Consider the following 27,800-nt stretch of genomic DNA (forward strand, 5'->3'; position numbering starts at 1 on the left):
CCCGGACCCTGCGCCCCCGGCCGGGCACTTCCCCTCCTGGGCTCCGGCGGCGCAGGGTCCGGAGGCATGGGGGCTGCCCGAAGCCCGTAGCGCTCGGCTCTTAAACAGAGCCGAAGAGTCAGGGGAGGAGCAGAGCCGCCGCGGCCAGAGGCTCTGCTCCTCCCCTGACTCTTCGGCTCTAAGAGCCGAGCTGCCCGAGCGCTACCGGCTTCGGGCAGCCCCCTTGCCTCCAGACCCTGCGCCGCCGGCCGGGCACTTCTCCTCCCCGGCTCCAGCTGCCTCTGTTCCTCCCCTCTCAGACTTCAGCTCTGTTTAAAAGCCAAGCTGCCCGAGCCAGCGCTACCGGCTTCGGGCAGCCCCCCTTGCCTCCGGACCCCAGCCGCCGGAGCAGAGCAGCTGGAGCCGTGAAGGAGAAGTGCCCAGCTGGCGGCTGGGGTCCGGAGGCAAGGGGGGCTGCCTGAAGCCGGTAGCGCTGGCTCGGGCAGCTTGGCTCTTAAACAGAGCCGAAGTCTGAAAGGGGAGGAACAGAGGCAGCTGGAGCCGGGGAGGAGAAGTGCCCGGCTGGCGGCTGGGGTCCGGAGGCAAGGGGGGCTGCCCGAAGCCGGTAGCGCTGGCTCGGGCAGCTTGGCTCTTAAACAGAGCCGAAGTCTGAGAGGGGAGGACTCGCAGAGCAGCCGCGGGAGGGGAAGTGCCCAGACGGTATTTTTCCCGGACATGTTCGGCTTTTTGGCAATTCCCCCCGGACGGGGGTTTGATTGCCGAAAAGCCGGACAGGTCCGGGAAAAAACGGACGTATGGTAACCCTATGTTAGTATACTGCTCTGTCTCTCCGTCCACGCTCCTAGCTGTTAGTATACTGCTCTGTCTGCCCATCTGTCTTCCAAAATGCACGTGAACAAGTCGGTCTGTCTGTCTACTGATCTACTGCACAAATAGATATCTACAGAGCAGAAGGCTGCTGACTGAATAGTGTAGATGGTCCCTGGTTTGTGGCTTTAGCACTAGGAGCTCCCTTTCCTCCAGGCTCGTAGCAATGGTCTAGGGATGTCACACCCTGCTGCAGCAGGCTTCTAGGGTAGGTTTGCAGGTCTGCTCAGGCGTTTCCCTGGAGGCAACGTATCATCCAAAGAGACATTGCCAGCTTTGCAATCCCAGGGAGAGCCAGCCAGGTAGCACCCCTCCCCTGGGTATGCTGGTCTGCAGGCGGAGCAGTTTACTCAGGATTCCTGCATGTGATGGCAGGCTCCAGTTCCTGGGGCAGCAGCTCAGATCCCTTGGAATGAGCTTGCCAGCTGCTGCCACTCATTCTGCCTTCAGTTGGCTGGCAGCCAGCCCCAGCATTTCCTTGCTGGCTTCTGTTTGTTCCTGAAGCCCATGCGCCTGTTCCCTCCGCTCCCCCTGCTCCCTGGGAGGGCTGTAGCACTGACACTAAGCACTAATGATGCAACAGCTTCAGCCAAGCAGAGTAGGAGGGTGAGCTGGGCTTGTGGAAAGCCCCTACCCTGCAGAGCTCCCCTCCTGTGCGTGTTGGCTGGCTGGGGAGGGGAGCTGCCACACCCGTGGAGCTGGGGTCAGAAGCTGCCAGTGCCTGGCTGGGTGGGGGGCTCTGCTGGGACGGAGTTTAGAATGCAATGGAGATTTGTGCTGCTTGCTAATGCAATCCTTGGACAGGAGCAGAGCAGTGTTTTTAGCTCTGTATTTGACTCTGGTGCGGCCGCTGCTGGAATCCTGGGTCCAGTTCTGGTGCTTGCGATTCGAGGAGGAGGTTGATAAATTGGAGAGGGGGCAGAGAAGAGCCTGGGGAATGATTAAAGCAGAGGTTCCCAAAGTGGGCGATACCGCCCCCTGCGGGGCGCTGGAACAATCCAGGGGGGCAGTAGTAGCCTCGGGTGCAATTGGGGGGCGTTGAATAAAAATAAGGGGGCGGTGGAAGCATAAAGAAAGAAGAGAATATAAGAAAATTTTGAAAAACCGTTCGTACATGTTTCATCTGTTGTGTAACAGAGTTAAAGTTGTAGTGATTACTTTATTTTCCAAATAAATTCACAAATTATAATGGATCAGGTGTCAAGTCCGCCAACAGCTCTTAACAAGCAAGTGTTGGCAGGCGAGCGTGTCGCGCATTGTCGGGAAGTCCAGCATGCATCGGCAGGAATATGTGCGTGTAATGACTTGTTTACAATACGATACTATAAATAGGCGACATGTATGAAATCTAATTTAGATTATTGTTAACTGCTTTTTACACAATTCAGAAACAGTGCAATAAGTATTAAAAAAATTATTTATATTCGATACCTTCGATCTTTACGGATCACATACAAAGCAAATTATATTATTGTTGTTTCAATAAAACAGCAATTTACACGTGAGTATTTTTATACATTTTCTTACATATCTACCGTACGTTTCTGTGTCTCTAGTGCTTACTAATAATAAAATCGTAGCAGGCTTGTGTCGGTACAGTACTATTTGAAGTGTACAGTCAATATATTTGTCATATTTTTTATTACAATATTAACGAAAACGGGAATGAAATCGTAAAAAACATAACTATTAACATTTATTTATATCTATCGAATCATCTGTGTTAATTGGGAAATAAGGCGTGTGTTAATAAGGAACAATTATTTAAATAAGGGCAAACTAAATTAAAACTATTAACTGATTTTTAGTTGCATATTGATTATTTTTAAATTAATTATTTCTTGATACATTTAGTATGATATTTGACAATTTAATATCAAATACATATATCTAATGCTGAGCAAAGAACAAAACCCAGTTTATTAGTTTCATTAGTATTTTAGTTTGGTTGTCTTTTGCCGTCCTACGCAAAAACCACTGTATACCTGATGTCGTGGGCGATATTCTAATAACACATCTTTCTTTATTATATTGTAGGACGTAGGTAGAAATATAGATACATAAAAGAACGCAAATTTGTCACTGCATCTTTCTGTTTGTTCGCTTAAAAAAGGTAAATTTCCAGGGGGGCGCTGAGTATTTTTTTTTCTGAAAAGGGGGTGGTAGGCCAAATAAGTTTGGGAACCTCTGGATTAAAGGATTAGAGAACCTGCCTTTGAGTGAGAGACTGAGCTCTTTGGGCCTAGTTAGCATAACACAGAGAAGGTTGAGAGGTGACTTAATCACTGTCTGCGAGTATCCTAGATGGGGAACAAATTTGATAATGGACTTTTCTGTCTAGCAGAGACGGATCTAATGAGATCCAATGGCTGGAAGCTGAAGCCAGGCAATTTCAGCCTGGAACTAAGGCAGAACATTTTAACAGGGAGGGTAATTAACCACTGGAACAATTGACCAGGGCTCCTGGCGGATTCTCCATCACTGGCCATTTCTAAATCCAGACGGGAGGTCTTTTCTCCGATCTGCTCTAGGGATTATGGTGGGGCAGTTCTCTGGCCTGTGCTGTGCAGTGTCCCAATGGTCCCTTCTGGCCTTGGAATGTAGGATGTTCTGGTCCGGTGCTCGCCCTGCGGTCCATCTCGGAGAGGAGCCGGGAGGCAGACGCTCCCTCTCCCGGGCGCTGGCCTTGGGCAGAGGCAGAGAAACTTTCCCTGCTAAAGCAGCTCTTGAGGACCTTGGCAACACCTGGGCAGGGTGCGGGTCCAGCGCCCCAGGCCTGGCAGGGAGATGGGTCACACTCACAGCTCTGTCGAGGGCTCCAGCTGTCGCAGAATGTGGCTCTGTGATGCCAAAGCAGCAGAGTGGCGCTTGCACCAGTGGGGGGAGGGCAGGGAAGGGACACATGGGCAGACAGTATAAGGATGGCAGCTGGGTGGGGAGGGGGCACATGGCATGGGGAGCGTCGTGGGGGCACCTGGAACAGATGGGGGAAGTGTGGGTGAGTGGGTGGGGGCATGGAGGGGGCCCGTGTCGCCCTCCTCTCCCTACAGCCATGGCTATAAAAGCCTTCGCTCTCCGTGTTACTACAGACCCCGAGTCCCAGAGGAAGAGGACGGTGCAGAACGTGCTGGACCTTCGGCAGAATCTGGAGGAGACCATGTCCAGCCTGAGAGGCTCCCAGGTGTCACACAGGTGAGGCCATGACGCCCGCGCTCTCCCCTCCCCTCCTCTCTCACCTGACCCCTCCTCCGCCACCATGGCTCCTTGCTGGGTCTGATCCCCGAAGCTGAGCCCTTTCTGGGGGGTGGGGACCCTGGTGGGACAAGGGGCTAGTGATGTGGCTGGGCTTCGTTCTGCGGCAGTGTCTCCAGCCCAGGGTGGGGCTGTTCCCCCGGGGGAAAGAATCTGACAGCCCCGGTGTCACCGAGGCCTCTGTCCCAGCATGGAGAGCTGCCATCCTCTGACTCAGGGATGACTCTCACTGCCCCACTCGCTAATCCCTCCAGCCAGTCTCTCTGGAGCACCTCTCACAGTGAGTCGCACCTCGTTAGCAGGTGTATTTCGGTGGCACCCCGAGGCACCAGCTGAGATCAAGGTCCCATTGTGCTAGGGGCTGCCACAGCCACAGAGGGTACATCTGCAGGGCCAAAAAAACCCTGCAGCAGCGAGTCTCAGAGCCTGGGTCAATTGACTCAGGCTTGCAGGGCTAGTGCTCCGGGGCTAGAAATAGCCGTGTTGGTGTTCCCACTCTGCTGAGAGGGCTGGGTCTCCGAGCCTGAGCTCCAGTCTGAGCAGGGATGTCTACGCTGCTCTTTTTAGCAATTTAGTCAATTTAGGCCTGGTCTACACTAGAAAATTTGGCCAGTATAATTATTGCTCAGGGGTGTGAAAAATCCACACTTCTGAGCAGTGCAGTTAAACCGACCCAACCCCCAGTGTAGACAGCACTCGGTCCGCAGGAGAATTCTCCCGTTGGCCTAGCTACTGCCCCTTGTGGACGTGATCTACCTACGCCGATGGGAGAACTCCCCCCCCATCAGCGTAGGCAGTGTCTTCACTGACGCGCTGAAGTGGTGCAGCGTTTTAAATGTAGACAAGCCCTTAGTCCTGGTGGAAATTTCATGGGGATGCTTGTAGACCCTGGTACACACAAACATGCAGCGGTTTAATTCAATTAGTTTAGTTCAATCGATCAAACCAGTTTTAAAAAAACCCTGTGTGAACACTCTTCTTTCGGGATAAGGGTCGCTTATTTCAGCATGATTTAAACCTGTTCCCAGCTCCCAGTTTGAGAGCAGCTTGTTTTAGAATCAGTGCATCCCCTGGGGGCTTGCACCAGTTTAACTCTTGCTGTAAATTGACACCGTGGCTTATCTCTGTCATGTTGACAAGGCCTGAGATGCAGGGGGTTAAATAGACTTGAAAAACTGTGTTAAATCTGTGCAAATTTCAATATGGAAGAGGCCTAAGAGATTGTCCTAGCCCTGAAAAGCGTATGGTCTACACAGACCTAGTGGGAGGGGAAAGCGAGGCACAGAGAGGGGCCATGACTTGCCCAAGGTCACGTAATAGGGACTAGAATTCAAGTCGGCTGAGTCTTAGCCCTGTGCCCTAACCCCTAGGGCACACTGTCTCTATAGTCATAGCTTTACAGTAGCAGCCCAAACGGGAGTTCTGCCCCCTCTGTGGTGAGCCGTTCTCCTGTGCAGTTGCACTATAGCTGAGGGCAGTGCTGATACCAGGCTCTCCCAGCAACTGGAATGAATTGCTGGTGGAATCTGTAGGCCATGGCACGGCAAGCCCGTGTGTCACCCCATCTGTGAAAGCAGAGCTGCTTGCCCGAGCCGATCACGGGTTTCCCCAGGCTCACCCGGGTACGGTGCTGGAGACACAAGTTTGACTGGGCTCGTGATTCCTTAAGGACACCGGCAAATCCCCATCTGGTTTGGAGAGGAGAAGTGAGCAGGGCAAGGATATGCTTCAAATTCCTCCAAAGCAGGGCACTGGGAACTACCCATGTCAGCCTGCAATGGGGGCTGCAGCCACTAGAGGGTGATGTCAGGCCAGGTGGAGAAGGAGAGAGACACAGGGAAGCTAGTTTGACTCCAGCTGCTCTGTAAAGAGCACCAGGGATGAGCACAGCTGCCCTAGCGGGTTATGACAATAGGGGGACCCCCATGTGTTTATGTCCATTTGAAGCCCCCTTCCCCCCGCTCTGGCTCCCAGCATGAGTTATGCTCTGCCCCACTGGAATAGGGGCTCAGCCAATGCGGGGATTTCATTGGGGAGCCCAGCTAACAGCTCTCACTAGCCTCGCTGCCCCTGCAGGGGGCAGCACAAGCAGCAGGAAAAGGCTCAACTACTTAAAAGCACAAGGGCGGTGGGAGATTAAAGTGCTTTGTTGCAGAGTACGTGGTCACCGCTCCCCCTAGGGGCTGCCCACTGCAACTTCAGCACCGCCAGAGTCGCTCTTCTAACTCAAGGGACTATGTGTTTGGTGCAGAAGGTCCTGGGTGGAATCCACCTCTGACCGTGGTAGCTCTCTGCATCACCTTCCCCACACCACCGAGCAAAGACCAAGCTGTGCCTCTCAGGGAAGAGTCTTAAAGCATTCCGCAATGTCTGGCTCCATATCATTATTACCCCCTTTTACAGGTGAGGAAACTGAGGCATAGAGCGGGGCAGGGACTTGTCCCAGGTAATGCAGTGAGTCAGTCAGAAAGTCGGGAGCCTTCAGAGAGCCCCCCAACCCCTCCAGGAGGCGGGGGAGGTCCCCTAGCTAGACACGGTAACGTGCCATCCCGCTGCTCAAAAACAGCCAGCGGGCAGGGCTGATTCCCCAAGGCCCCCAGCTCCTGCCTCCCATCCTGAGATGCACAGGGCTTTCCTGTGCCAACCCAGCACACTGTCCTGGTGCTGAAGGAAGGAGACTCCTCATGGATCAGAGACCTGGGGCCGACCACACCCATCCCCTGAGTGCTAGGCACCAGGGCCCCCTCCTGGAGATGCATGGCCAGGCCTGCCTGCATCGCGCCCCATGGGGCTGCCTTCCCCAGGCCCTACACAGCAGCAGCTTGTGCTGAAATGGGGCCCTTGGATCCGACCCATCTCCCCTTCCAACCCCTTCACAGCCGGCAGGAGGGAGCCGGGCTGGCTACATGTGGCAGCGCTGGGCTGTACAGGAGAGGTGGGGTGGGAGCATAATTTCTGATCCAATGGGATCTTTCTTGGACCAGCTGCTAACATAGGGGTGGGGGTGGAGTTTCTTGGGTCACCCAGAACCACGCCCCTCATAATTAACATGACACCCTGAGCTCTCCCCCTGAGTGGCCAGGCACATCTCCCCACCCGCAGGTTCCCTCCAAGCTCCTGCCACTGGCTAGCTGGGATTGGGGCATGGGCCTTAGCTGTGAAATGCTGGGCTCAATCCCACGAAGGCCTGGGCCCCCCTTGCTCCAAACAATGGCTGCAGGCTCAGCTCCTGCTGGGTCGGGGGGCTCCGTTAGCCAGCGTGGCCTGTAGCTGGGAGTGCTGGGCTAGTTGGCCCCTAGGCCAGAGTTCTGGGCCTATTGCAGCACAGCTCCGGGGGAGCTGCCTTGTCACGCTGCTTACCCTTGGAGCTGGCAGCCGTACCCGGCTTGAGTAAGCTTTTTCCCCTCCCTGGCTCTGTGGCCCAGATGAGCTAATGCAGAGATAGCAGCTTCTTCAGTGATCTGGGCTGGGGGGCGGCAGGGGATTCTCACTTGGAGGTGATGAGACTGAGCGAGCGGAGCAGGAAGAGGCCGTGCCCTGGTGAGGGGTGGCCAGTGGGAGGAGGGGGGGAGCTTGGGCAGGGTTAGCTCACCACTGAGTCCATGGAATCAGCGGCCAAGTGATAACGGCAGAGAGGCCAGTGATGGGAATGAGGGGTCAAGGCAGCCAGCTGGATTGCAGAGAGCAAGGAGCCAGGGACAGGACTGAGAGACAGGGAGGTCCCTTCTGCATGTGTCATGCAGGGGATAGCTCAGCGAGGGTCCCTTCTGCGGCTGCCTGGAGGCCTGGGACGTGAGCGGCTGCTCCCAGCCGGGTGCCCATTGTCAGGTCTCTGCACAGCATAGTGTCACTATCTGAGCTGAGACCCGTCAGGGCTGTGGGACCCTCCCTGCCCCCGTGGGAGGGACGGGGAGGTGTATTGTGGGGGTGACCCCTGTCTCCGCCTCAGGGAGCTGAAGGACATTTGGGCATGAACCGAAATAAATAACTCAACCATCGCTCCCGCCCCTGTGAACGCCAGCCCCCTGTCTGAGTGGGCTCTCGGGACGAGGAGTCAGAGGGGAAGGCTCCACCCCTCCGGTCTCCTGCAATCCGGCTCCTGGACAGCACCTGTGGCTTCGCCTTCCCATCTTGCGTAACCAGAGTCTCACGCTGGACCACCGTGAGGGCACTCGGGAGGAGGAGAGCTGCCAGCTGAGCTCCACCCGAGATGAGTCAGGGCAGGAGGGGAGGAGGGCAGAGCTCCAGCCCATCTGCTTTGCTTAATGTTTAGCTGGCAGCTCACTAGCAACAGCTTCCTGCAAGCAGCGGCATGGCCCATGGCTCCATGCACCTTTATTCCCTGTGGCGCTGTGTGCACGGAGATGCTGGGGCTCAGAGTGGGGTAAGGTAGACCTGCCTACAAGGAGCCATCCATGCACAAGCTGCTGTGAGCTCATGGGCTGAGCACCCAGGCAGCCCAAGGGGAGCATGCGGAGAACACTTGCTATGCTCTTGCACCAGTCCTGGGAGCACAGCCCCTGGGGCGAGCCCAGAAAACACAGCAGCCCCGAAAGCAGGAGCAGAGGATCATGAGCAGAAACCAGGACCTGACTATGAGCAAGAGGCAGGGATTGCACAGACTGGTCAGGCCTCAGCTGGAGAACTGTGTCCAGCTGTGGGTACCACGCCCTGAGAAAGATGTGGACATGTGGCGAGAGGCCAAAGGGGGGAGACAAAAACGATCAGAGGTTTAGAAAATCTGACCTGCGAGGAAAGATTGAAAGAATTGGGCATGTTTAATCTAGAGAAGAGACGACTGAGCAGGGACCTGAGAAGTCTTCAGATGGGTAAATAATGTTATAAAGAGGATGGTGATCAATTGTTCTCCCTGTCCACCGAGGGTAGATGGAAGGAATTGTCTGAGTTTACAGCAAGAGAGATTCAGGTTAGATATTGGGGAAACCTATCTAAGGGTGGCTAAGCTCAGGGACGGGTTACCTCGAGAGGTTGTGGAATTCCCCTCATTGGAAGTTTTTGCTAACAGGTTAGACAAACACCTGTCAGGGATGGTCTAAGATACAGGGGAATGGACTAGATGAACTCTTGAGAACCCTTCCAGCCCTGCATTTCTATGCAGCAAGCACAGGCCAAGCATGCAGCTGTCACAAGCCAGATGCACGGGAGCTGAGAACGCCGGAAACACCAGCCCAGGCTAGAACACACCCAGGGGTGTGCACAGAGAGCAGGAGACAGATGTACACTAGCCAAGCACTCGGAGAGTACACACTCCATGGGCGCAGTCTGAGCGCATAGAGTCCAACGTGCCTGCACTGGGGACCCACAGCACAAGCCGGGGGGGCACGTGCTCACTGCACGGAAACTGTGAGCCATGTGCACAAGCAGAGTATACAGATGTCAGTGAGCAAGCGGGACACGCCAACACACACAGCACGGTGCAGAAGCTGAGCACTTGAAAACCACGAGGGTGCAAGAGTCCATCACAAGAGCCGAGTGCACTGAAATCACCATCAGGGGCCAGGGGCAGAACACACAGACATGCTGGATGTGCGGGAAATCTGAGCCAGTGGCCAAGGGCCCAAGCAGAGAACGCAGGCACGAGTCAAGGGAACAAGGGACATGTTAGCGCCGAGAGCCTCCCGCTGGAGCAAGGCGTGTGCACCGCCCAGACTGGGCACAAGATCAACACATAGTGAGCCAAACCTGCGCACTGAGCACAACAGACACCGTGTGAGAGAACGGGCCAAGCACGCCGCCTGCATACGAGCATTGGCCAAGCGCACTGCGTGTGGGCTGATGATTTAGTTGGGAATTGGTCCTGCTTTGAGCAGGGGGTTGGACTAGATGATCTCCTGAGGTCCCTTCCAACCCTGATCTTCTATGATTCTATGACTGAGATCACAAGTTAAGTGCGCTGTGCACTTGAGCCAAGTGCAGAAGACAAGTGTGCAAATCGCCAGCTGTACCGCAGAATGTGGAAAACGTTGGTGCACGGTTTGGGGCTGGGCTCCCTGGCTTTTCTTCCATCGCCGATCGATGTCTAGCGCCACTCCCAGCCTCCGATGCGGTGGCTCCCATCCCTGCTTCTCCATAGGTGCCATATGCCCTGGGATCTCTGAGGCCGCTCCCTGTTGCACGCCCATCGGTGGGGAATGTGGATGCGCACCAAGGAGTTGTGGTGAAAGCCCTTTGCTCGCTGCCTGGGTCTGCAGCTAAGGTTTGGGGAATCCCCCAAAACCCCACAGACGGGAGATGTTAGTGGAGTGCCAACTCCTGCAACTTACCCAGTGGTTCTCCCCTCCTCCCACCCTGGCCTCTTCTGCTCTGGTGTCACGATGGGATTATGTCCCAATGCGGCCATCACCCCCCCCCCCCCCATGCAGCTCGGACTTGACTCAGCTTCGCAGCTGATGGAGCTAAGCACTGAATAACCGCAGGGACGGGACTCCCTGTCCCCTACATCCCAGCAGGGCAGGGCAACGGGCGAGGCTGGGCCTGCTCTGTGCCTTAGCAAATGCCCTTGGATTTCAGACCAGTCTCCCTTTGTTCATTGCCTTGTGCAGCCTGATGAGTCACCGAAACAGACAGTGGGACCAATCCCTGATTTAGCCAAGGCCGAGTCAGCCAAGTCTCTCCATCCCCTGCCTACCGAGCCTGCAGGTGTCTAGAGAGTCTGGAGGCATCTCCGTGGAGACTCCCCTGTCTGAAGGAGGCGGGCGCTGGGCAGCCGGGCCACTCAGCAGCAGGAGGAAGTGCAGTGTGTGTACAGTACAATAAGATTGGAGGGGCTGAGGAATTTGGCTGATATTAAAATAAGGAAATAATAGGCTGGTTTGAGTGCATGGCAGGGGCTGTGCGAGCTTCCTCCACCCACCACTCTGCTGATGCCCCTCAATCTGACCTGTACCCCCGGCCTCCACTGCTTTCCCAGACTTGGGCTGCCTCCACCCCACTGCTCTGCTGATGCCCCTCAATCCTGATTTGCACCCCTGGCCCCCATTGCTTTTCCAGCCTAGGGCTCCCACTGCTACTCCACGCCACAGCTCTGCCCACGCGCCTCTGTCTAGCCGTACAACTCCCTCTGCGATCCAAGCCCTGGACTCCCCTTACTCAGCTCTGCTGGTGCCCCTGAGTCCTCCCACTGGCTCTTGTCTCTGCTAGATTCCAGAGATCAGTTGCTTCCTATGGATTCAGAACCTGCTCTCCATCTGGCTAGAACAACCGATTCACAGCCAGGGGCAGGATCCCAGTGTCGGGGCAGAGGAAGCCCCCCATTTATGGCAGCCGAGTTGTCTGTGTGAAGTTCCTCCCCGTTACAGGCAGACGGAAGTGAGTTTGCAGGCTCTCTGCTCTGGGCCTGCCATACTCTAGGTGTGTCTGTCAGCAGGGGACGCAATACTATCTGGGCCTCATTGAAATCTTTCTGGGGAAATGCATTTCCCGGAGCTTGCAACCAGAGAGCTGAGGCACGTCCCCTCACGCATGGTGCAGGAGCCTGCACAAAGCAAGATGTTGGCAGCTTTGTCCCTCAGTTTACAGGCTCCAAAACATCCACTTAATTTAGATTTAATAAGACAACTCTTGTGCATCAACCAAATGATTGGAACCAGCTCTGCTGGGCGGCTCTCCAGAGCTGTTAATCCACCGTCGATTTGTTTTTAATCATCACTTTGTATTTAGCATCCAAAACCCACTTTATTGAATCAAAATGAAAGGGGGCCCTCACCGGAGTGGGGAGCCAGCGCCTGCCTCTGCTGCCTCTCAAATCAAGGCACAGGGAGGGAACGGGATGCTGTCCCCTAAATTAATCTCTTTCTATTTCCAAGGCTGCCATTGCTTTCCTGCCACGCTGGAGGGTAAGGCAGCCCCAGAGCTTGACTCCTCGGTACCGTTAGGCTCAGAGAGGGAGGACGGCCCAGTGGTTAGGGCACTAGCCTGGGACGTGGGAGACTTGGGAAGGGCCCAAGAGCAGTGCAGAGCCATTTGGAGGGGGAAAGGAGATAAATGAGGGGAGCATAGGGGCTGCTGGGGTCATGGGAATAGGGATCGGGGCAGTAGGGAAGAAGGAGAGGCTTACAGTTAAGACAGTGGCCTAGCACTGTGGACTCATGGGTTCCCATCCTGGTTCCGCCCCATCCTTGGACCCGAAGTGTCAAAGCTGGGTGACTAAGGACATGCCCTAATTTCCAGAGGTGCTGAGCAGCTGCAGGTCCGATAGCAGGATGGAGCCCAGGACTCCACCTCTCCCCTAGGGCCACCCCGGGGTGCCCCGTCCCTAAAGCTTTGCTCTCTGCTCCTTCATTGCAGCTCTTTGGAGATGACCTGCTATGACAGCGACGAAGCCAACCCCAGGAGCGTGTCCAGCCTGTCCAACCGCTCCTCCCCCCTGTCCTGGCGCTATGGGCAATCCAGCCCCCGGCTGCAGGCCGGGGATGCTCCCTCAGTGGGTGGGAGTTGCCGGTCAGAAGGCACCCCCAGCTGGTACATGCACGGCGAGCGGGCGCACTATTCCCACACCATGCCCATGCGCAGCCCCAGCAAGCTGAGCCACATCTCCCGGCTGGAGCTCGTCGAGTCGCTGGACGCCGACGACGTGGATCTGAAGTCCGGGTACATGAGCGACAGCGACCTGATGGGGAAGACCCTGACGGAGGATGACGACATCACCACGGGGTGAGTGCCGCTGCTGGCGCTAGACAGATTCCGACTGGAAATAAGGCATACGTTTTTAACCGGGAGAGTCATTGACACTGGAACGACTTACAAGGACTGTGAGGGATCCAAAGATTGGATTCTTTTCTAAATGATCTGCTCTAGGGATTATTGTGGGGAAGTTCTCTGACTTGCATTATACAGGAGATCAGACTAGATGATCACAACGGTCCCTTCAGCCTTGGAATCTGAGTCTACGAGATTGAGAGAGAGACAGAAAGAGCAGATGGATGGATGGATAGATAGATGGGTGCATAGAGGGATGGATGGATCGATGCATGGTGGGTGGATGGATAGATAGATGGGTGCATAGAGGGATGGATGGATAGATGCATGTCGGGGGGTGGGTGGATGGATGGATGGATGGATAGATGGATGGATGGATGGATAATTATATACATCACAGAATCCTTCCCCCACCCACTATATTTCTAGTAGGTTCCATACTTTGTGGCGGGTGATAATTAGTATCTGGTGGCCTGCAGAGATGGTGCTCCTTGCTGTGCCAGGCCAGTGGGCCAGCATCCTGTAAGGTGCTGTTGTGCCCTGGGCAGAGTGGCGTGTTTGGGAGGAATACAGGCTGCATGGGGCAGCTCTGGAAGTGTCTTTTATCTGACGTAGGCAGCATCTGGGGATCAGCAAAGCTAATGGCAACGATACTGTGTTGAGAGCCAGGCCTGGTGCTGAACTAGCCCTGCTAGACTGAGGGTTTGTCTGCACTGCAGCTGGGAGGGAGCGTCCCAGCTCAGGTAGACACACACGCTGTGCTCAAGGTACAAATGGCAGCATGGCCACAACAGGTCGAGCTATCTCCTGAGTGTGTTCCCAGGGGGTTGGGTGGCCACTGCCCGTGCCATCACCGCAGCCACACTGCTATTTGTAGCGCACTAATTCGAGCAGAGCTAGTGTGTGTCAGTCTCTGCCCCTGCTGGGAAGCACCTCCCAGCTGCTCTGCGGCTGGATCCTGGGGAACCACGGGACAATACTCAGGTGCATCGTTGCAGAGGGCTGGGAAGGAGTGCTGAATAACCACGGGGAAGCTGGCGGGCTTCGGAGCTATTCCGCAATGTGAGCCATTCACTCCTCGCTCAGGTCCTCAGATCTGGGGCTTCGTATTCCAATGACCATCTGGCTGTATTTGCCACTTGGTCTTTGATCCGGCTTTAGTACTTGCTCCTTCCACAGCGACTAGGGTGAGAAATTAACGTGTTAGAGCATCTGCCGTGCGCTTCTGCAAAGGACCAGATCCTCAGCTGGTGTAAAACAGTGTAGCCCCATTGACTTCAGTAGTTCTGTGCTGATTTACACTAGTTGAGAATCTGGTCCTTTAGTGGTTTGGGGGAGATAAGCTGCCTAACCAGCGGACAGTTGGTGAAGGAGAGGGAAAAGCATGACTGTAATCAGAAGGACGTGATTTCAAGGCCCAGTGTCTCAGGACCTGATAGGGCTAGAACCAGCAAAGATGCTTTCAGTGCTCTGCAGATTTTTCTTGAGTACCAGTCTGGGATCGGTGGGAGATGGTACTAACTGCTCCCTGGTGCACATGGGATTAAACTCAGCTCACCTTCTCTTCACCACCCTTATCCCCCACATCAGGGAAAGGCTACAAATGGACTGGGTGGGAGAAAGTATCTTAGGGAAAGTCAGTCGCAATAGCCAGGGTGACAGGAGCAGGACTGGGTTAGCCGCAGGCTGTGATGTTTTCTGTGCCACCTCTCTTTGGTTTATGGCAGTGTGTATGTGATCCCTGGTTAGAGACGATACCGGAGGAAAAGCCAGCTGACTGCATGCACCTGTGCTGTTGGAATGTTTGCTGAGCCATCCCAGGGAGAGGAAGGAGAGCACGGCTCCAAGGCAGCTCGCCCTGGGTCTGCTGGGACCCCAGCAGTGGTTAAAAGCAGCCAGGAAGGGGATCAACCAATAATTCCTGATCAACTCTCCGAGGCAGGATGTCCAGAAACACCTCCCTCGTGTCCTTCTCGCAGTAGCCCAGCTGGTCCATACACACACTCCATGTGAGCAGAGACGGGGGCCCTGATCCTGGGTTGTGCTCAGCTCTGTCCATTGACCGTTGACATCAGTGGGCGTGGAGGGGATCTCATTTGATACAGCCCAGCCTTGTCTGTTCCTCGCTGTGTGTCAGAAATGGAAACTCACAGGGAGAGAGACGATGTCATGAGTTTCCCATTTATCCCTGGAAGTATTAAAAGGGGGGGGGGGGGGGGGGGAGAAATAGGCCAAACATCCTTCCAGGGATGGGGCATCGCCTTGATCCTAAAAATACCCCTGCAGCATGGAGAGAGCTCTGTACAAGTCCTCGTTAATTTCACAGCTCTGGGCCGCAGATGTGTAACCAACGAGGCCTGAGTCCAGTGACTCTGCCATACCTCCCGGCTGTTACAATCAGTGGGCATTCAAGTGGAGGGGCAGATGGATCCCAGTCCCTGCTGCACGGGAGCAGGGCGCTGCAAAGGGGAAATCCGTATTGGAGATCTTGTTCCGTCCCCAGGGGGTGCTGGGTCATTCAGTGCCCCGCAGCAGCACTCTGCCTCTTGTGGGTCCCCCACTAGAAGGTGAGACTGCTCAGCACCTGGCAGGATCAGACCCTGAGGCTAGCGGGAGTCGGCAGCCAGCCAATCCCTGCAAAGAGCTGCATCCAGTCTCCCCAGCCCATTTGAGTTCTCCTCCACCCTTGCCCAGGAGAGGTTTCTGGTGCCAAGTAATGCTGTGAAAGTGGCTGTTAGAAGGGGACAGATGGGTGGGACTTTTTGGATTTAAAGCATGTGTTGTTTTCTTTTGAAACGCAGCCCTCCCCATGCTGATCCCATCGAGCTCTTGAGATTCCGCCTGGGGGGGTTTGTGTTGAACAAAAATCCAGTCCCCGTCTCTTCCCCGCCCCCGCCTCTGACTCAAGGCCAGAATTTCAGCACATTGGAGGTTTCCTGTTTCAACGCATGAGAAAATAAATAATCCTGGTATTTGATTTGTCCCAGAGCATGGGGAGGTATTTGGCCTTCTACGCTGCTTACAGCTCCTAGTCATGCCAGCTGCTTGTGGTGTGTGGTGAGAGCCCGCAGCTCTGGTGGGTGTCTTGGGGACTCTCTGACACACAGGGCCGGCTCCAGGGTTTTTGCTGCCCCAAGCAGCCAAAAAAAAAAAAAAAAAGCTGCGATCGCAATCTGTGGCGGCAATTCGGCGGGAGGTCCTTCGCTCCAAGCAGGAGTGAGGCACCGTCCGCCAAATTGCCGCCGAATAGCTGGACATGCCGCCCCTCTCCGGAGTGGCCGCCCCAGGCACCTGCTTGCCAAGCTGGTGCCTAGAACTGGCCCTGCTGACACATGATGAGACCAGTAACCCTGTATGTTTCTCCTGATCCCAAATGGCCACTCTGTTCAAGGAGCCCTGTCCCTTAACAGCTTCAGTCCTTTTCTTTTTGGCCTATGTGGGTGAGAAACAAAGGCAGCTGTGGGGGGGAGGGAGAGGGCTGTGATAGCCACATATGCTGACTTAGCGCAGGTCCCCTTGTCTCCCGGGAAGTGGCTGCTCCCAGAGACACATGTAAAGAGGATTGGGTCTCTGCGTTGCCCCTTTGGGGCATGTCTACACTGCCATTAAAAAACCACAGCTGGCCTCTGCCAGATGACTTGGGCTAAGGGGCTCGGGCTAAGGGGCTGTTTCATTGTGGTGTAGACACTCGGGCTGGAGCCCTGGTTCTAGGACCCTGAGAGATGGGAGGGTCCCAGAGCTCAGGGAATGTCTGCACCACAATTAAACAGCCCCTTAGCCCGAGTCAGCTGGCACGGGCCAGCCACGGGTGTCTGAACTGCAGTGTAGCCAGACCCTTAGAGCCCATAGTGTCCATACTGTATGGACGTGGACTTGGCTTGTTATGCTGATTGCTGCTGCCCTCTTTGGGAGGTTCGATAGGAGCCTAGAGCAGAAGCCAGGCAGGGCTCTGAGGCTGCCTGGGGGAGACAGAGCCAGTTTGGGATCTGACCTACAGCCCGACATCCAGGGAAGTCTTCCCGAGACAGAGCCTGCCAGCTCCCTCTGCGCTCAGCTGACCGGGCTTCTGCTCTCGGGGCTTTAGGAGCCGGAAGAGTTGGGGCCCCGAGCTCCTTTTTTGGAAAGTCTGATGACTGTAGGGTTTAAGGCTGGTAGGAAAAGGCTGGCTGGCTGCGGGGATGGGGGTTACCGGCTTGCAGTTCTAGGTCACGGGTTCAGATCCTACCTGGAGTGGTAATGATGTTGCATTATTGTCTACTGGTGGCTGCTCATTGGGCTTTGGTGATGTGGCGGTGGTGGGTCTCTGTACAGGTTGTGGCCATGTGAACACATCATAGGGCACTAAGTGACTTTCTTTACTGTGGCTAAAGGCTGAAAATGGGCCAGAGCGACTGATCTCCTTGAGCTGCCCTAGAGAGGGATGTTGCCCCTTTGGCCCAAGTGGTAGCCATATCCAGGGCCTTGCAGGGTTGTTTCTGTCAAGAGGAGAAATCGATGCTGTGACTCAGGTCGGTTGTTGGTGGGATCTGGTTTATTTACAAAGAACGTGCATGCAGGCCCGTCCCCCTGAACACCGCAGAAACTAGGAGCAGCAGGCAGGTTCCTCGCTCAGAGATCCCCATGCCTGCCCCTCCAGCGAGCTCTGTGCCCAAGAAGCTCCATCTGGCTGCTTGATGCTTCCTCTCAAGATCAGGCTCACAGCTCCTTCTCCTGGCTCTCTGCCTCCAACACACACAGCTCGCAACCTCCCAGCTCCTGCATTTGCAAGCAGGGAAACCCCTCAGCCCACACAGATTAGCTGTGACTGCCATGTGGCCTGTTGCTTTGGGCGGTCTCCCACGTTGTCTGCATCTGTCTTTAGGCTTCATTGCTCCCATTGAACCTAAAAGAAGGGTGTTTAGCATCCATTGCCTTTAACAAGGTCAGTGCTGATCTTTGGATTAAAATCCCGCACCCCACCCGCATTGTGGCAGCCCTTGGCACCTTGCAGCATAGCAGGGGAACATGGATCAGGCATGGGGCACTGTAAGAGGAGCTCTCCTGCGGTACCAGTTCTATGGCTGCTCACTACCTGGGGTCCCAGTCATGCCATGGGGGAATGATGGACGGTAATGCAGGCATCTGCTTCCAGTGCCCCTCAGTCTCTGTGCATGGGCACTAAACCCCAGCAGCAGCTGCCGGCTTATTATTGGCCCTGGGGCCAAGTGAAAGGCAAAGCACATGGGTTTGCAGAGAGCTCCATTAAAGTGGCATGTGTCCCTATTGGCAGGGTTCTAAATACTGCCCTAGCGCTTGGCTCTAGGATTCCCCCCTCCCCCACCCACGGAATGAAACATAATTGGTTCCCTGTGCAGGTGAATCAGGCTAAATATAGAACACGTCTAAGGGGCTGTATCAGTGCCCCAAACTCTCCATTATGTGGGGGGTGGGGTCTGGCATAAATCAGGAGTAACTCCTGTGCCCGATTCCCCCCTCACTCGCCCCCGTGTAAATCAGGAGTAACTCCTGTGCCCGATTCCCCCCTCACTCGCCCCCGTGTAAATCAGGAGTAACTCCATTGGGTCCGTTAATTCTTGAATAAGTACTGAAAACTGTAAGTAATAATAACAATCTCTCTTTCTTCCATCCTGATCCATAGGGTCACCCTCTGGTCTGTACTAGGTTGTAAGCCCTTCGGTGATGGGGCCACATCATTTTATGTCTGCCCTAGGTATGAATCTGGCCCTGGTATTGTGGTGCTTCCTATGGGCTAGTTTCATGGCTCATGGAGCCATTTGTGGGGCCAAAATAGCAGGAGCCCTGGTCTCTTTGTGGCACCTTTGCTCCTGGATGGTGGATGCCATGAGATCATAGACTCATAGAATCATAGAATATTGGGGTTGGAAGGGACCTCAGGAGGTCATCTAGTCCGACCCCCTGCTCAAAGCAGGACCAATCCCCAACTAAATCATCCTAGCCAGGGCTTTGTCAAGCCTGACCTTAAAAACCTCTAAGGAAGGAGATTCCACCGCCTCCCTAGGTAACCCATTCCAGTGCTTCATCACCCTCCTAGTGAAAGTTTTTCCTAATATCCAACCTACACCTCCCCCACTGCAACTTGAGACCATTACTCCTTGTTCTGTCATCTGCTACCACTGAGAACAGTCTAGATCCATCCTCTTTGGAACCCCCTTTCAGGTAGTTGAAAGCAGCTATCAAATCCCCCCTCATTCTTCTCTTCTGCAGACTAAACAATCCCAGTTCCCTCAGCCTCTCCTCATAAGTCATGTGCTCCAGCCCCCTAATCATTTTTGTTGCCCTTCGCTGGACTCTTTCTAATTTTTCCACACCCTTCTTGTAGTGTGGGGCCCAAAACTGGACACAGTACTCCAGATGAGGCCTCACCAATGTCGAATAGAGGGGAATGATCACATCCCTCGATCTGCTGGCAATGCTCCTGCTTAAACAGTCCAAAATGCCATTAGCCTTCTTGGCAACAAGGGCACACTGTTGACTCATATCCAGCTTCTCGTCCACTGTAACCCCTAAGTCCTTTTCTCCAGAACTGCTGCCTAGCCAGTCGGTCCCTAGTCTGTAGCAGTGCATGGGATTCTTCCATCCTAAGTTGAGGACTCTGCACTTGTCCTTGTTGAACCTCATCAGATTGAAAAACCCAATCCTCTAATTTCTCTAGGTCCCTCTGTATCCTATCCCTACCCTCCAGCGTATCTACCACTCCTCCCAGTTTACTGTCATCTGCAAACTTGCTGAGAATGCAGTCCATGCCATCCTCCAGATCATTAATGAACTGGCTTTGTTTGGTCTCAGATCGTCCTGTGCAAACACAAGCTCAAATGCCATGATGTGACAGATGCAGAAGCCTAGTTAGTGCAGGTTCATGCACGGGACAGCGCATGGAGTCAGGTAACACAGAAGGGGAGGGACTCACCCCTTGCGATCTTGGTGTGCAGAGATTCATGTGGCTGGCTGGCTGGAAGCCAAGGTGCAGAGAGGAGCCAAGACCAAGCCCTCTGTGTAGGTGACACCTCATAGCAGCTTGATGCTGAGCCGTCAGCGGGAGCATGGACCGTCCGATAAGCTGCTTAGACGGACCAAGTGGGAAGGTGCATCCAACAGACAGCGCCTTTGCAGCTTCCTTTGCACCGAGTGAGAACAGTGGCCCCCACTCATTGTGGTTCCCATGCCCAGGGTCACTTCCTGCTGCCTTGCTCAGCTTTGCTTTGCTGCTTTGCTTGCCGGTGGGTTTCCCTCCTTTATTTAAAGCTCCTCACACAGATGGGATTCATTTTCTCCTTCTCCTTCCAAGTGCCCAGCTGTCAGGAGAAAGCCGCCTTAAGTCCAGCCTTGCCGAGGCTCTGAGACCCCCTGTACTACGGGAATCATATGGTTTGGGGCCTACGGCCCGGCAGACCTGGCTGACTGCACGCTGCCTTTGAGAGCGCTCTGGCAAGGTGGGGATGGCTTTGCTTGATGGTCCATGTCTCGCTGCAGGGCTTTGTTCTGCTCCGACTCGCTCTTTTCACTGAAGCCAGGAGGGAGTCTAACCATTCCCCCAAACCCCCCCCCCCGACATCCTGAGCCTTCTTGGGGGGTCTGTCAATAGCGTTTGGGAACACCAGAGGCAGGGTCCAGCTCAGAACTATGTAGCGGGGAGGCAGAGAAGTCTAGTGGACAAGGCATGGGACAATGAATTGGGTAACCTGAGTTCCTCACTGGGCGCTGCCACTGACCCACTGCATAGCCTTGGGTGAGTCACTTCACCGCTCCGCGCCTCAGTTTCCCCATCACCTTTGTAAAGCACTTGAAGATCTAGCAACGAAAAGCACTAGGGGGCTGTTCTCATATGGTGATTATCCGGGACTGTGAAACACGTGTGCCACCCCCATCCTCCAAAACGATCAACGCTAAGACAGACCCAGTCAATGACAAAGCCAGTTTGCCGATTAAACCATGACTCTCTAGCAGTCCTTCCAGCCATCCCGATACAGCCGTCCCCTTTAACCACAGGCGCCTCACTAGGGCCTCTGAGACAAATGTCCCGTCTCCTGTATTGGGCCATGGCTCTCTCTGGGGACGCAGTCTGAGTGACGCGAGCTGAGTTGGGGGGAGCACGCTCTGTCGAGATTCTTCTCTTTGCCACTGACAATCCGGCCCTGCGGATCAGCTGCTTTGCTTCAGATGCAGAAACCCGGGCTTGCTGTGGAGTCCGTGAGTTAGCCGTGCTTCTCTTCCCTGCCCCTTTTCCCACCCAGCCCCAGAGCGCTCCCACTCAGTGGTGGAACCTCAAGCCTCCTGGGTTGAGCCTAGCGACCCTCGGTTCCTGGGGCTCTCTCCTCCCGGGCTCTGGATGGAACCGGGAGCAGAGGTGCTAAAGGTTTTCCTTGCAGGAGTTGTGGCCAGATTTGGAGCTTTGTTCCATGAGAGGCTCGGAGGAGCATCCAAACGGGTGGGTGCTGAACTGACCTTGGAGCAGCGTCAGGTCTGTGACCACTGGACTGTGCCATTAGCAGCAGCAGAAGCTCTGCTGGGGCCGCCCAGGACCCTTCCAGATGGGCCAGGTGCGGTATAATTTGAGTCTGCAGTACTGCATGCCCAGGTGCACAGTCATGCCAGAGACCTGCGGGATCTGCTGATCTTTTAGGTCTGACAGTGACATCTCTCTGGGGCATATGAGAGCCAGAGGGGGATGGTTCTACATTCGTGCCCAAGGTGACTGCTCCCAAGGCAGCCCAAGCTGGTAGTGCCTGGCAGTCGTTTCCTGTGATGCCCGGCCTTGGTGACATGGGTGCATGATCCCAGTCCAGATCCTGGGGGATCCTGGGGCACCTCAGCAGAGAGGCCGAGGATGGGCGCATGCATGGTGCTGTACAGAACATGGAAGAGATGCCAGCCCTGCCCCGCATACCTTGTAATCGAAGCCTGCAGGGTGGGCACAGGGCCATGGAAGCCAGACTTCTCTCTCAGCCCTCCAGCTACTCCTTCCAACTCTGGCATGTTGGTGGCGGTGGGGGAGTTGCCCTGCCTGTGCTGTACTGTCCTGGAGCACTCCAGGCCCCCAATCCAATTCAGGATCCTGCCTTTAATGTCTCTCCTGCTGACTGTGACCTGGAATCAGTAAGATGTTGTGACTTCCCCAGCTGTGCCCCATCATGTCTCCCATTGGCAATAGCGCACCAGGCAGAAGCAGAGCACTCGAAATGGGGCCATTAGCCACCTTGAGATTGGGCTGCTAATATGTTGGGGGGGGAATGGAAATGGATGTGATGCCGAAGCGAGATTTTGTAGAGTAGTAGGTCACAGCGCAGTGCAGATATTAGTGCAGAGTCAGGGGCTCTCCGATTAACCCCTTAATTCTCCCGCCTCCTCGCTGAAGCCTTGGGAAGGTGCCCCCAATCCTATTGATCATTGTAAGGCTCAGCACTCGCTGGGTTAATTAACCTCCACCCCTCAGCTGGAGAGTGGCACTGACTGCAGGAGATGGGCGTGCTCGCTGAGTGCTGCAGTTTAAACCTCAGGAGATTGGGGGTGGGAGGGTGACCTCCCGCGACTGTGTAGATGTGATTGCGTTGCTCTGTGCGCCTGCATACTTTGTGTGTGTGTGTGTGTGTGTGTGTGTGTGTGTGTGTGTGTGTGTGTGTAGGAGGCAGGAGTGGGGGATTCAGATCTCCAGCTCTCCGGGGAGCCTTGTACATTTTAGATGACGTTTACAAAACAGACAGTTCAGTGTCCTTTGTGGTCTTGATTTTTTCCAGAGCTAGGAATCAATAATGACCTGGCTGCATTTCGCCACGAAACTGCTCCACCACAGAACTGATGAGCCACAAAAGCTTGTGTGTGTGTGTGTGTGTGTGTGTGTGTGTGTGTGTGTGTGTGTGTGTGTGTGTGTGTGTGCAGGCGCTCATGTGCTCTGTGTGTGTGTGTGTGTGTGTATACCTGTGTGTGAGAGGGTCTGCACACGTGTGTGAGTCTGGGTGAATGTGAAGGGGGGGGTGCCTGCACACCAGTGTGAGAATGTTCTGCATATGTGTGTGGGTTGCATTCTGTGCCTAGTGAGGGTTCTGTGTGATGGGGGGCTGCCACATGGCTAACACACACTGGTTATTTTTGTGCAATGCTGCTTCCATCCCCCAGGCGCTGCCCGGAGTCTTTCTGGGTGAGGCAGCACGTGGCATGGCCATGCAGAGGGGCAGGGCAAAACCCAAGTGCCTTTCCTGCCCATTCTCCAGGTTCAGCTGCACCATCCCTAGGCAAGGCTGCCCCTGGGTCAGCTACTCACCAATCAGCCATCAGAGCGGTCCACTTCCCAATGACAGCTCACTCTCAGCAGCCGTTCTTCCTCAGGCCCTCCCCCTGCCCGCACCCATCCCAAGCACACCTGAGAGCCGAGTCTGCAGGGGTGCCATTAAATCGGGGCTCCTGAGGTGTTTCTCGGCCTGCATTGATACCAGGGGAGCTCAAAGGGGTTCACCCCATTCCCCCTCTCCCCCATCCCTGTAGCTGTGCTGGGTTCAGCTCCCTGCCCCCCAAACTCCCCACTTGATTTGCCCCAGCTGGATGGCTCTCGTCCAAACCACACCTGCCACTTCTTCCTCCTGCCCATACTCCTCCTCACTCCCCAGCCTGCCCCTGCGGGGACGGCCGGCTGCTTGTGCAGGGAACACCTGGGGCAGACACAGCCCTTTGCCAACGGGCCTGTCTAAGGCCCAGTGTAGTGCATACACAAGGAGACAGGCTCACACTTAAGCTGGGCTGAAGCACGACTTAAGTGGTGCATAGGCCGGAGAAATGGTGCCTAGACTCTGTGCTGACTCCTCTGCCCAGGGAGGAGTGATCTGGATTCATAGGCGCTGCTCTCCCGGCGGAAGGCACAGCTCCCAGCTGCAGCGTCAGTCCCAGCCATGCCAAGCTCCCCAGAGTGGAAGGCTGTGGCTGGACTGGACTGTCCCCATGTGGTCAGCGGCGCTGGGGTTTCTCTGTGTCATGCAGCCTGGCTGCTTGATTGAGGCAGGTGCCAGGACCAAGCATCCTGGGGTGGGGCCTGCGCTGCCATCAGTAGCTCCCAGCCAGGGGTGACTTACAGGCAGCAATTTCCTGTGCATTTAGGCGCCCCTTGGGGACTTTTATAACACTTCACACTTGCTCCACAGCAGCTCATTAGTCCCTAAGGGGTCCCCTCCTGGTCACATGGCATCAGGGCGATACCTTCCCCCAGCTCTGTAGTCACCTACCACTCAGCAGCGTCCCCACAGGGGCAGGCCCGTATGGGGAGGGGACCCTGGGCAGGATTTGCCGGGCTGCCCACATGTTGGTTCTGGCCTGGGGCTGGGTGATGATAAGGGACTGAAGCCCTGCAGAGATCAGCTGCCAGGTCTCTCTTTCTTTCCCTGGAGGTGACTCCCTTTTCTGGACACTACTGCAGCATTTCTGCTTTTCTCGCTGCGCCCCCTGAGGAGAGGGTGACTGGACAAAGTCTGCCTCGCCAGGCCACAGCACAGCAGAAGGTGCTGGGAATGGAAAAAATAGTGTCTCCATGCTTTGCTGGGCTCTGGCCAGAGGCCTGAGCTGTGGGAGGCTGGGATGCGTCTGATGGCTCTGTAATGCACTACAGCTGGACAGGGGCAGCCTTTGTCCTGGTCAGTTACAGCTGCAACATTCCAGCTTCCAGAGACTGGTCAAGCCCAGACCCATGGATTCAACACCCACAACCCCTGCGAGATTCTAGCACTTCCTGTATCTGTAGGCTCTGAATCCAAACCGCCCCAGCACTGGAGCTTTGTGATGCTAGAAACCCAGGCCCATGTCTCCTCCTCCTGCTAGCCCAGCAGGCATGTACCTGCCATACTGGGGAAATGTGGGAGCGCAGCCCCGGCCGCGCTGCTCCATCTGCCTGCGTGGCAAGGAACAGCTGGGATTGTGTGACAGATGTTTGTGTGGGGAGGGACGGGGGTGAGGGTACAGGCACATTTTCATGGCATCATGGCCGGGCGGGGCCCGTTCCATGGCAAATGCGCTAAGGGTGTTCTAGGAACTTGCCAGCCAGCAATGGGCTTTCGTTTCCGTTGCCAAATGTGCCGTGGATTTGCTGATGTGCTGACAGCCTGTGAATTCGGGTAGCCTTGAAGCTGTGTTGCCACTTAGGGGTTCAGTGTTCGAGTAGGAGGGGAGATTTCCCTGCCTTTGGTGGGGGTCACCCCCTCTCTGCTCCTTGGTGCCTTTTGTCCTTGGCTTCTATGCAGCCCTTTGCTCTGGGAATGCACCACATAACACCCAAGCATGACTTGGGGTTTTCAAGAATTTCCATGGGGAAGAACTGACCCCCACTTCTGAGCAAGGCCCAGCTGCTGCAATTACCCATTGGCCCAAATCTTCTGGATCTTCTTCATCAAACCTACTCAGTGCCCAGCCCTGGACCTGACCCGTCTAACTGCAGCATCCACTTCCGTACCCCTTCTGCCCTCCCAGCCTGCCCCTCCCCGGACAAGAGCCCACATCTGCTCCCCCAGGCATTGAACTCGCCTACAATCCACCCTCAAGAGGATGTTTCCCTCTGAGTCAGGGATGGGAGACGTTTCTCCACCATAGCATTCCCCAGTGGCACAGAGGGACAGACGCTGGTGTTCTTGGGCACAGTTTTGGGGCAGAGCCATAGTTCCCTGCTGTAGGGGGAGTGTGTTCGAATGGTTGAACTCAGGGACCAGCCTCCAGGACTCCTGGGTTCTATCCCCACCTCTGCCACGGCTCGCTTGGGAGGTTGGGCTAGTCACTTTCAGGTACAGATCCACAGTGGCTGATGATTGTGGGTCCCTCGGGTTCTGGGTGGCTAACGTGAGACCCTGCCGTATTTAAAACATTCCCCTTAGTCTTTCTGGCCTCTCGTTTCCCCATTTAAATCCAAGCAGGGAGCAGATACTGGTTTCTGCTGAGGTGAACACTAAGATGTACAACTCCCAAAGTCAATGTAAGGACATTTCAGGCGCATAAATCATTTTTGATGAAACCTGAAGGCCGTAGCTGGCTGCATGGAGTCAGGAAGGGTACATCAGAAAACTCGCTCCACGATGACTGTGGTTTTCCAGTTGGTAACACTTTTTCCCTGACAATGACATTCCAAAGGAGAAGGCTGGGAAAAGAGCTGTTGTTAATCTCTGAACCAGTCAGGTAGCAGAGATTTGCATGCACCATCGGATTGGCTCATTAGAGGTGAATATGCCTTTTCAGAGAAATCAGCTGCAGCCAATCAGGAGGCAGCAGTTGCCTGTGCAGTTTGATTCATTGATGTTCTGCCAAACCTCCCTATTACTGATCTTTCAGGAGGTGAACAGCTTCCTGATTGAAACCTCACTGTTGTCAGACAAGCATATGCCCCAGTTCGACTGTAGTGCACACAGTGTAGTGCATACACAATCCAATAGCAGTGCACACACAGTCCTAACTGCTTCCCAGGGAAGCTGTGAGCTCAGAAAATGCTTTGAATTCCCGGATAAAAGGAACCATGAATGAATTGTTTTTATAGTAGCAGCACCTAGAAGGCTCAGGCAGTGATGACGCTCCTTTGGCGCTAGTGCTGTACACACGCAATGAAAAGGCAGCCCCTGCTCCGGAGCCTGTCACTATTCCTAGGGCAACCCAAGGGGCCTGTAGGAGCCATGCGGAGGCTGCCTGAACCCTGAACCTAGCAGATCAGAACAAATCCCTGGTTGCTTCCCCTCGGCTAGGAGCTGCGACAGCAGCATGTGGGGGATGCCGTGGGTTCCAGCAGGGGCGGGCGTCTCTCTGGTTCGGTGCGTGAGCTCCATAATCGTCGCCGTAACACAATCACCCTGTTCCATGCCAAGCCGATCTGAGACGAGCCCGGCTCCTTCCGCATGAGCTGGCTGCTCCGATGCCTTGAAATATTCATGCTGGGTGTCTCGGTGCCTTCCCGAGCCGCCCTCGCCAATATCATCACCCTGTCCATTCAACCGCAAGCAGCTCCGCTACCAAGTGTTCCAGCTGGGCGGGGGGAGGACAGGGAGGGCCGCTGGCAGTTTGAGTGAGAGCCAAAGTGTGGGGACAAAGGCCATGCTGGGCCTTGGGGTGCACCCCAAGGCCATGGCTTCCAGGGAAGGGGGGGCAGCAGGTTAGTGTCACAGCAGCAGCAGGACCTTGACCCCTGCACAGCGACTGGCTCCTGGCCAATCTGATTGCTCTCGTCACTGCAGGAGGAAGGGTTGGGTTTGCTCTGATGGGATTCAAACCTATGCTTGCTACGGGTGCGAGTCTTGTGCTGCGGGTGCTCACCCCCCGCCCTCCAGAGTAGCAGAACCCAGCACGCAGCTGGTCAGGTCCACAGGGAGATTCCCCATTTTCTCATAGGAAGAATACGGTGGACAATTTGCTGTATCCTGGATGCAAAGCCACAGCTCTTGCTGGTGGCTTCCTAGGACTTGGTCCTGCATCTTCCGGCACACCAGCTGACTGTCAAGATTTTTGCAGAGCTACTTTGTCCCCTGGGGGAGAGTTCTGCATGGCTCAGTTTTCTCCCAGGGAGGGTTAAACAGGCATTAACAGGAGCACACGGCAAAGGAAGAGTTGGAATGAAAATAGTTTCCCTTCCCCCCCTCAGATTCACTTTTTTGGTCATTCTAATGCCATGCCCCTCCCAGCTCTCTGGTCAGCCATAGAGACTGGCAGGCTAGACCTGGAAAAGACGGATGATCATTAGCCATACACGGCTTCTTTATACATTGGACAAGGTGTGACGGATTCAGTCAGAGAGACACCCCTCGAGACTGTCACTTGATGAGCTGGGATACCACTGAGAACAACCCTCCTGCCAGAACAGGCGCCCCTCCACTTCTGTCTTGCTGAGTTAGACATTCCAGTCAGCTTCAGCACAGACCCCGAGGTTGGGCCATGCCCCTCTGCAGTTCACTGAAACTGAGATTCACTCAGCCAGGGGCTTCTCAGTTAACAGGGACTTT

At 55.1% G+C, this 27,800-nt stretch overlaps 1 protein-coding gene across 11 annotated transcripts in view; it reads left to right on the forward strand.

Annotated features, from left to right (window-relative positions):
* The window catches only part of NAV1 (neuron navigator 1), a 286,936-nt gene that overhangs the window by 184,908 nt on the left and 74,228 nt on the right, over positions 1 to 27,800 (forward strand). For 9 of the 11 annotated variants that reach the window (XR_010600984.1, XR_010600985.1, XM_065594971.1 and 6 more), the window contains 2 exons: positions 3,957 to 4,059; positions 12,427 to 12,792. Coding sequence is in view for 9 of the 11 variants with exons in the window: in XM_065594971.1 (XP_065451043.1) it covers positions 3,957 to 4,059; positions 12,427 to 12,792 (469 nt within the window). In the remaining 2 variants the exon portion in view is untranslated. The remainder of the gene's footprint in view (positions 1 to 3,956; positions 4,060 to 12,426; positions 12,793 to 27,800) is intronic. The other 2 variants (XM_065594974.1, XM_065594976.1) reach the window with 1 other exon arrangement.

This window comes from Chrysemys picta, chromosome 4, assembly GCF_011386835.1.
Source record: "Chrysemys picta bellii isolate R12L10 chromosome 4, ASM1138683v2, whole genome shotgun sequence".
In the NCBI taxonomy this organism is placed as follows: domain Eukaryota; kingdom Metazoa; phylum Chordata; order Testudines; family Emydidae; genus Chrysemys; species Chrysemys picta.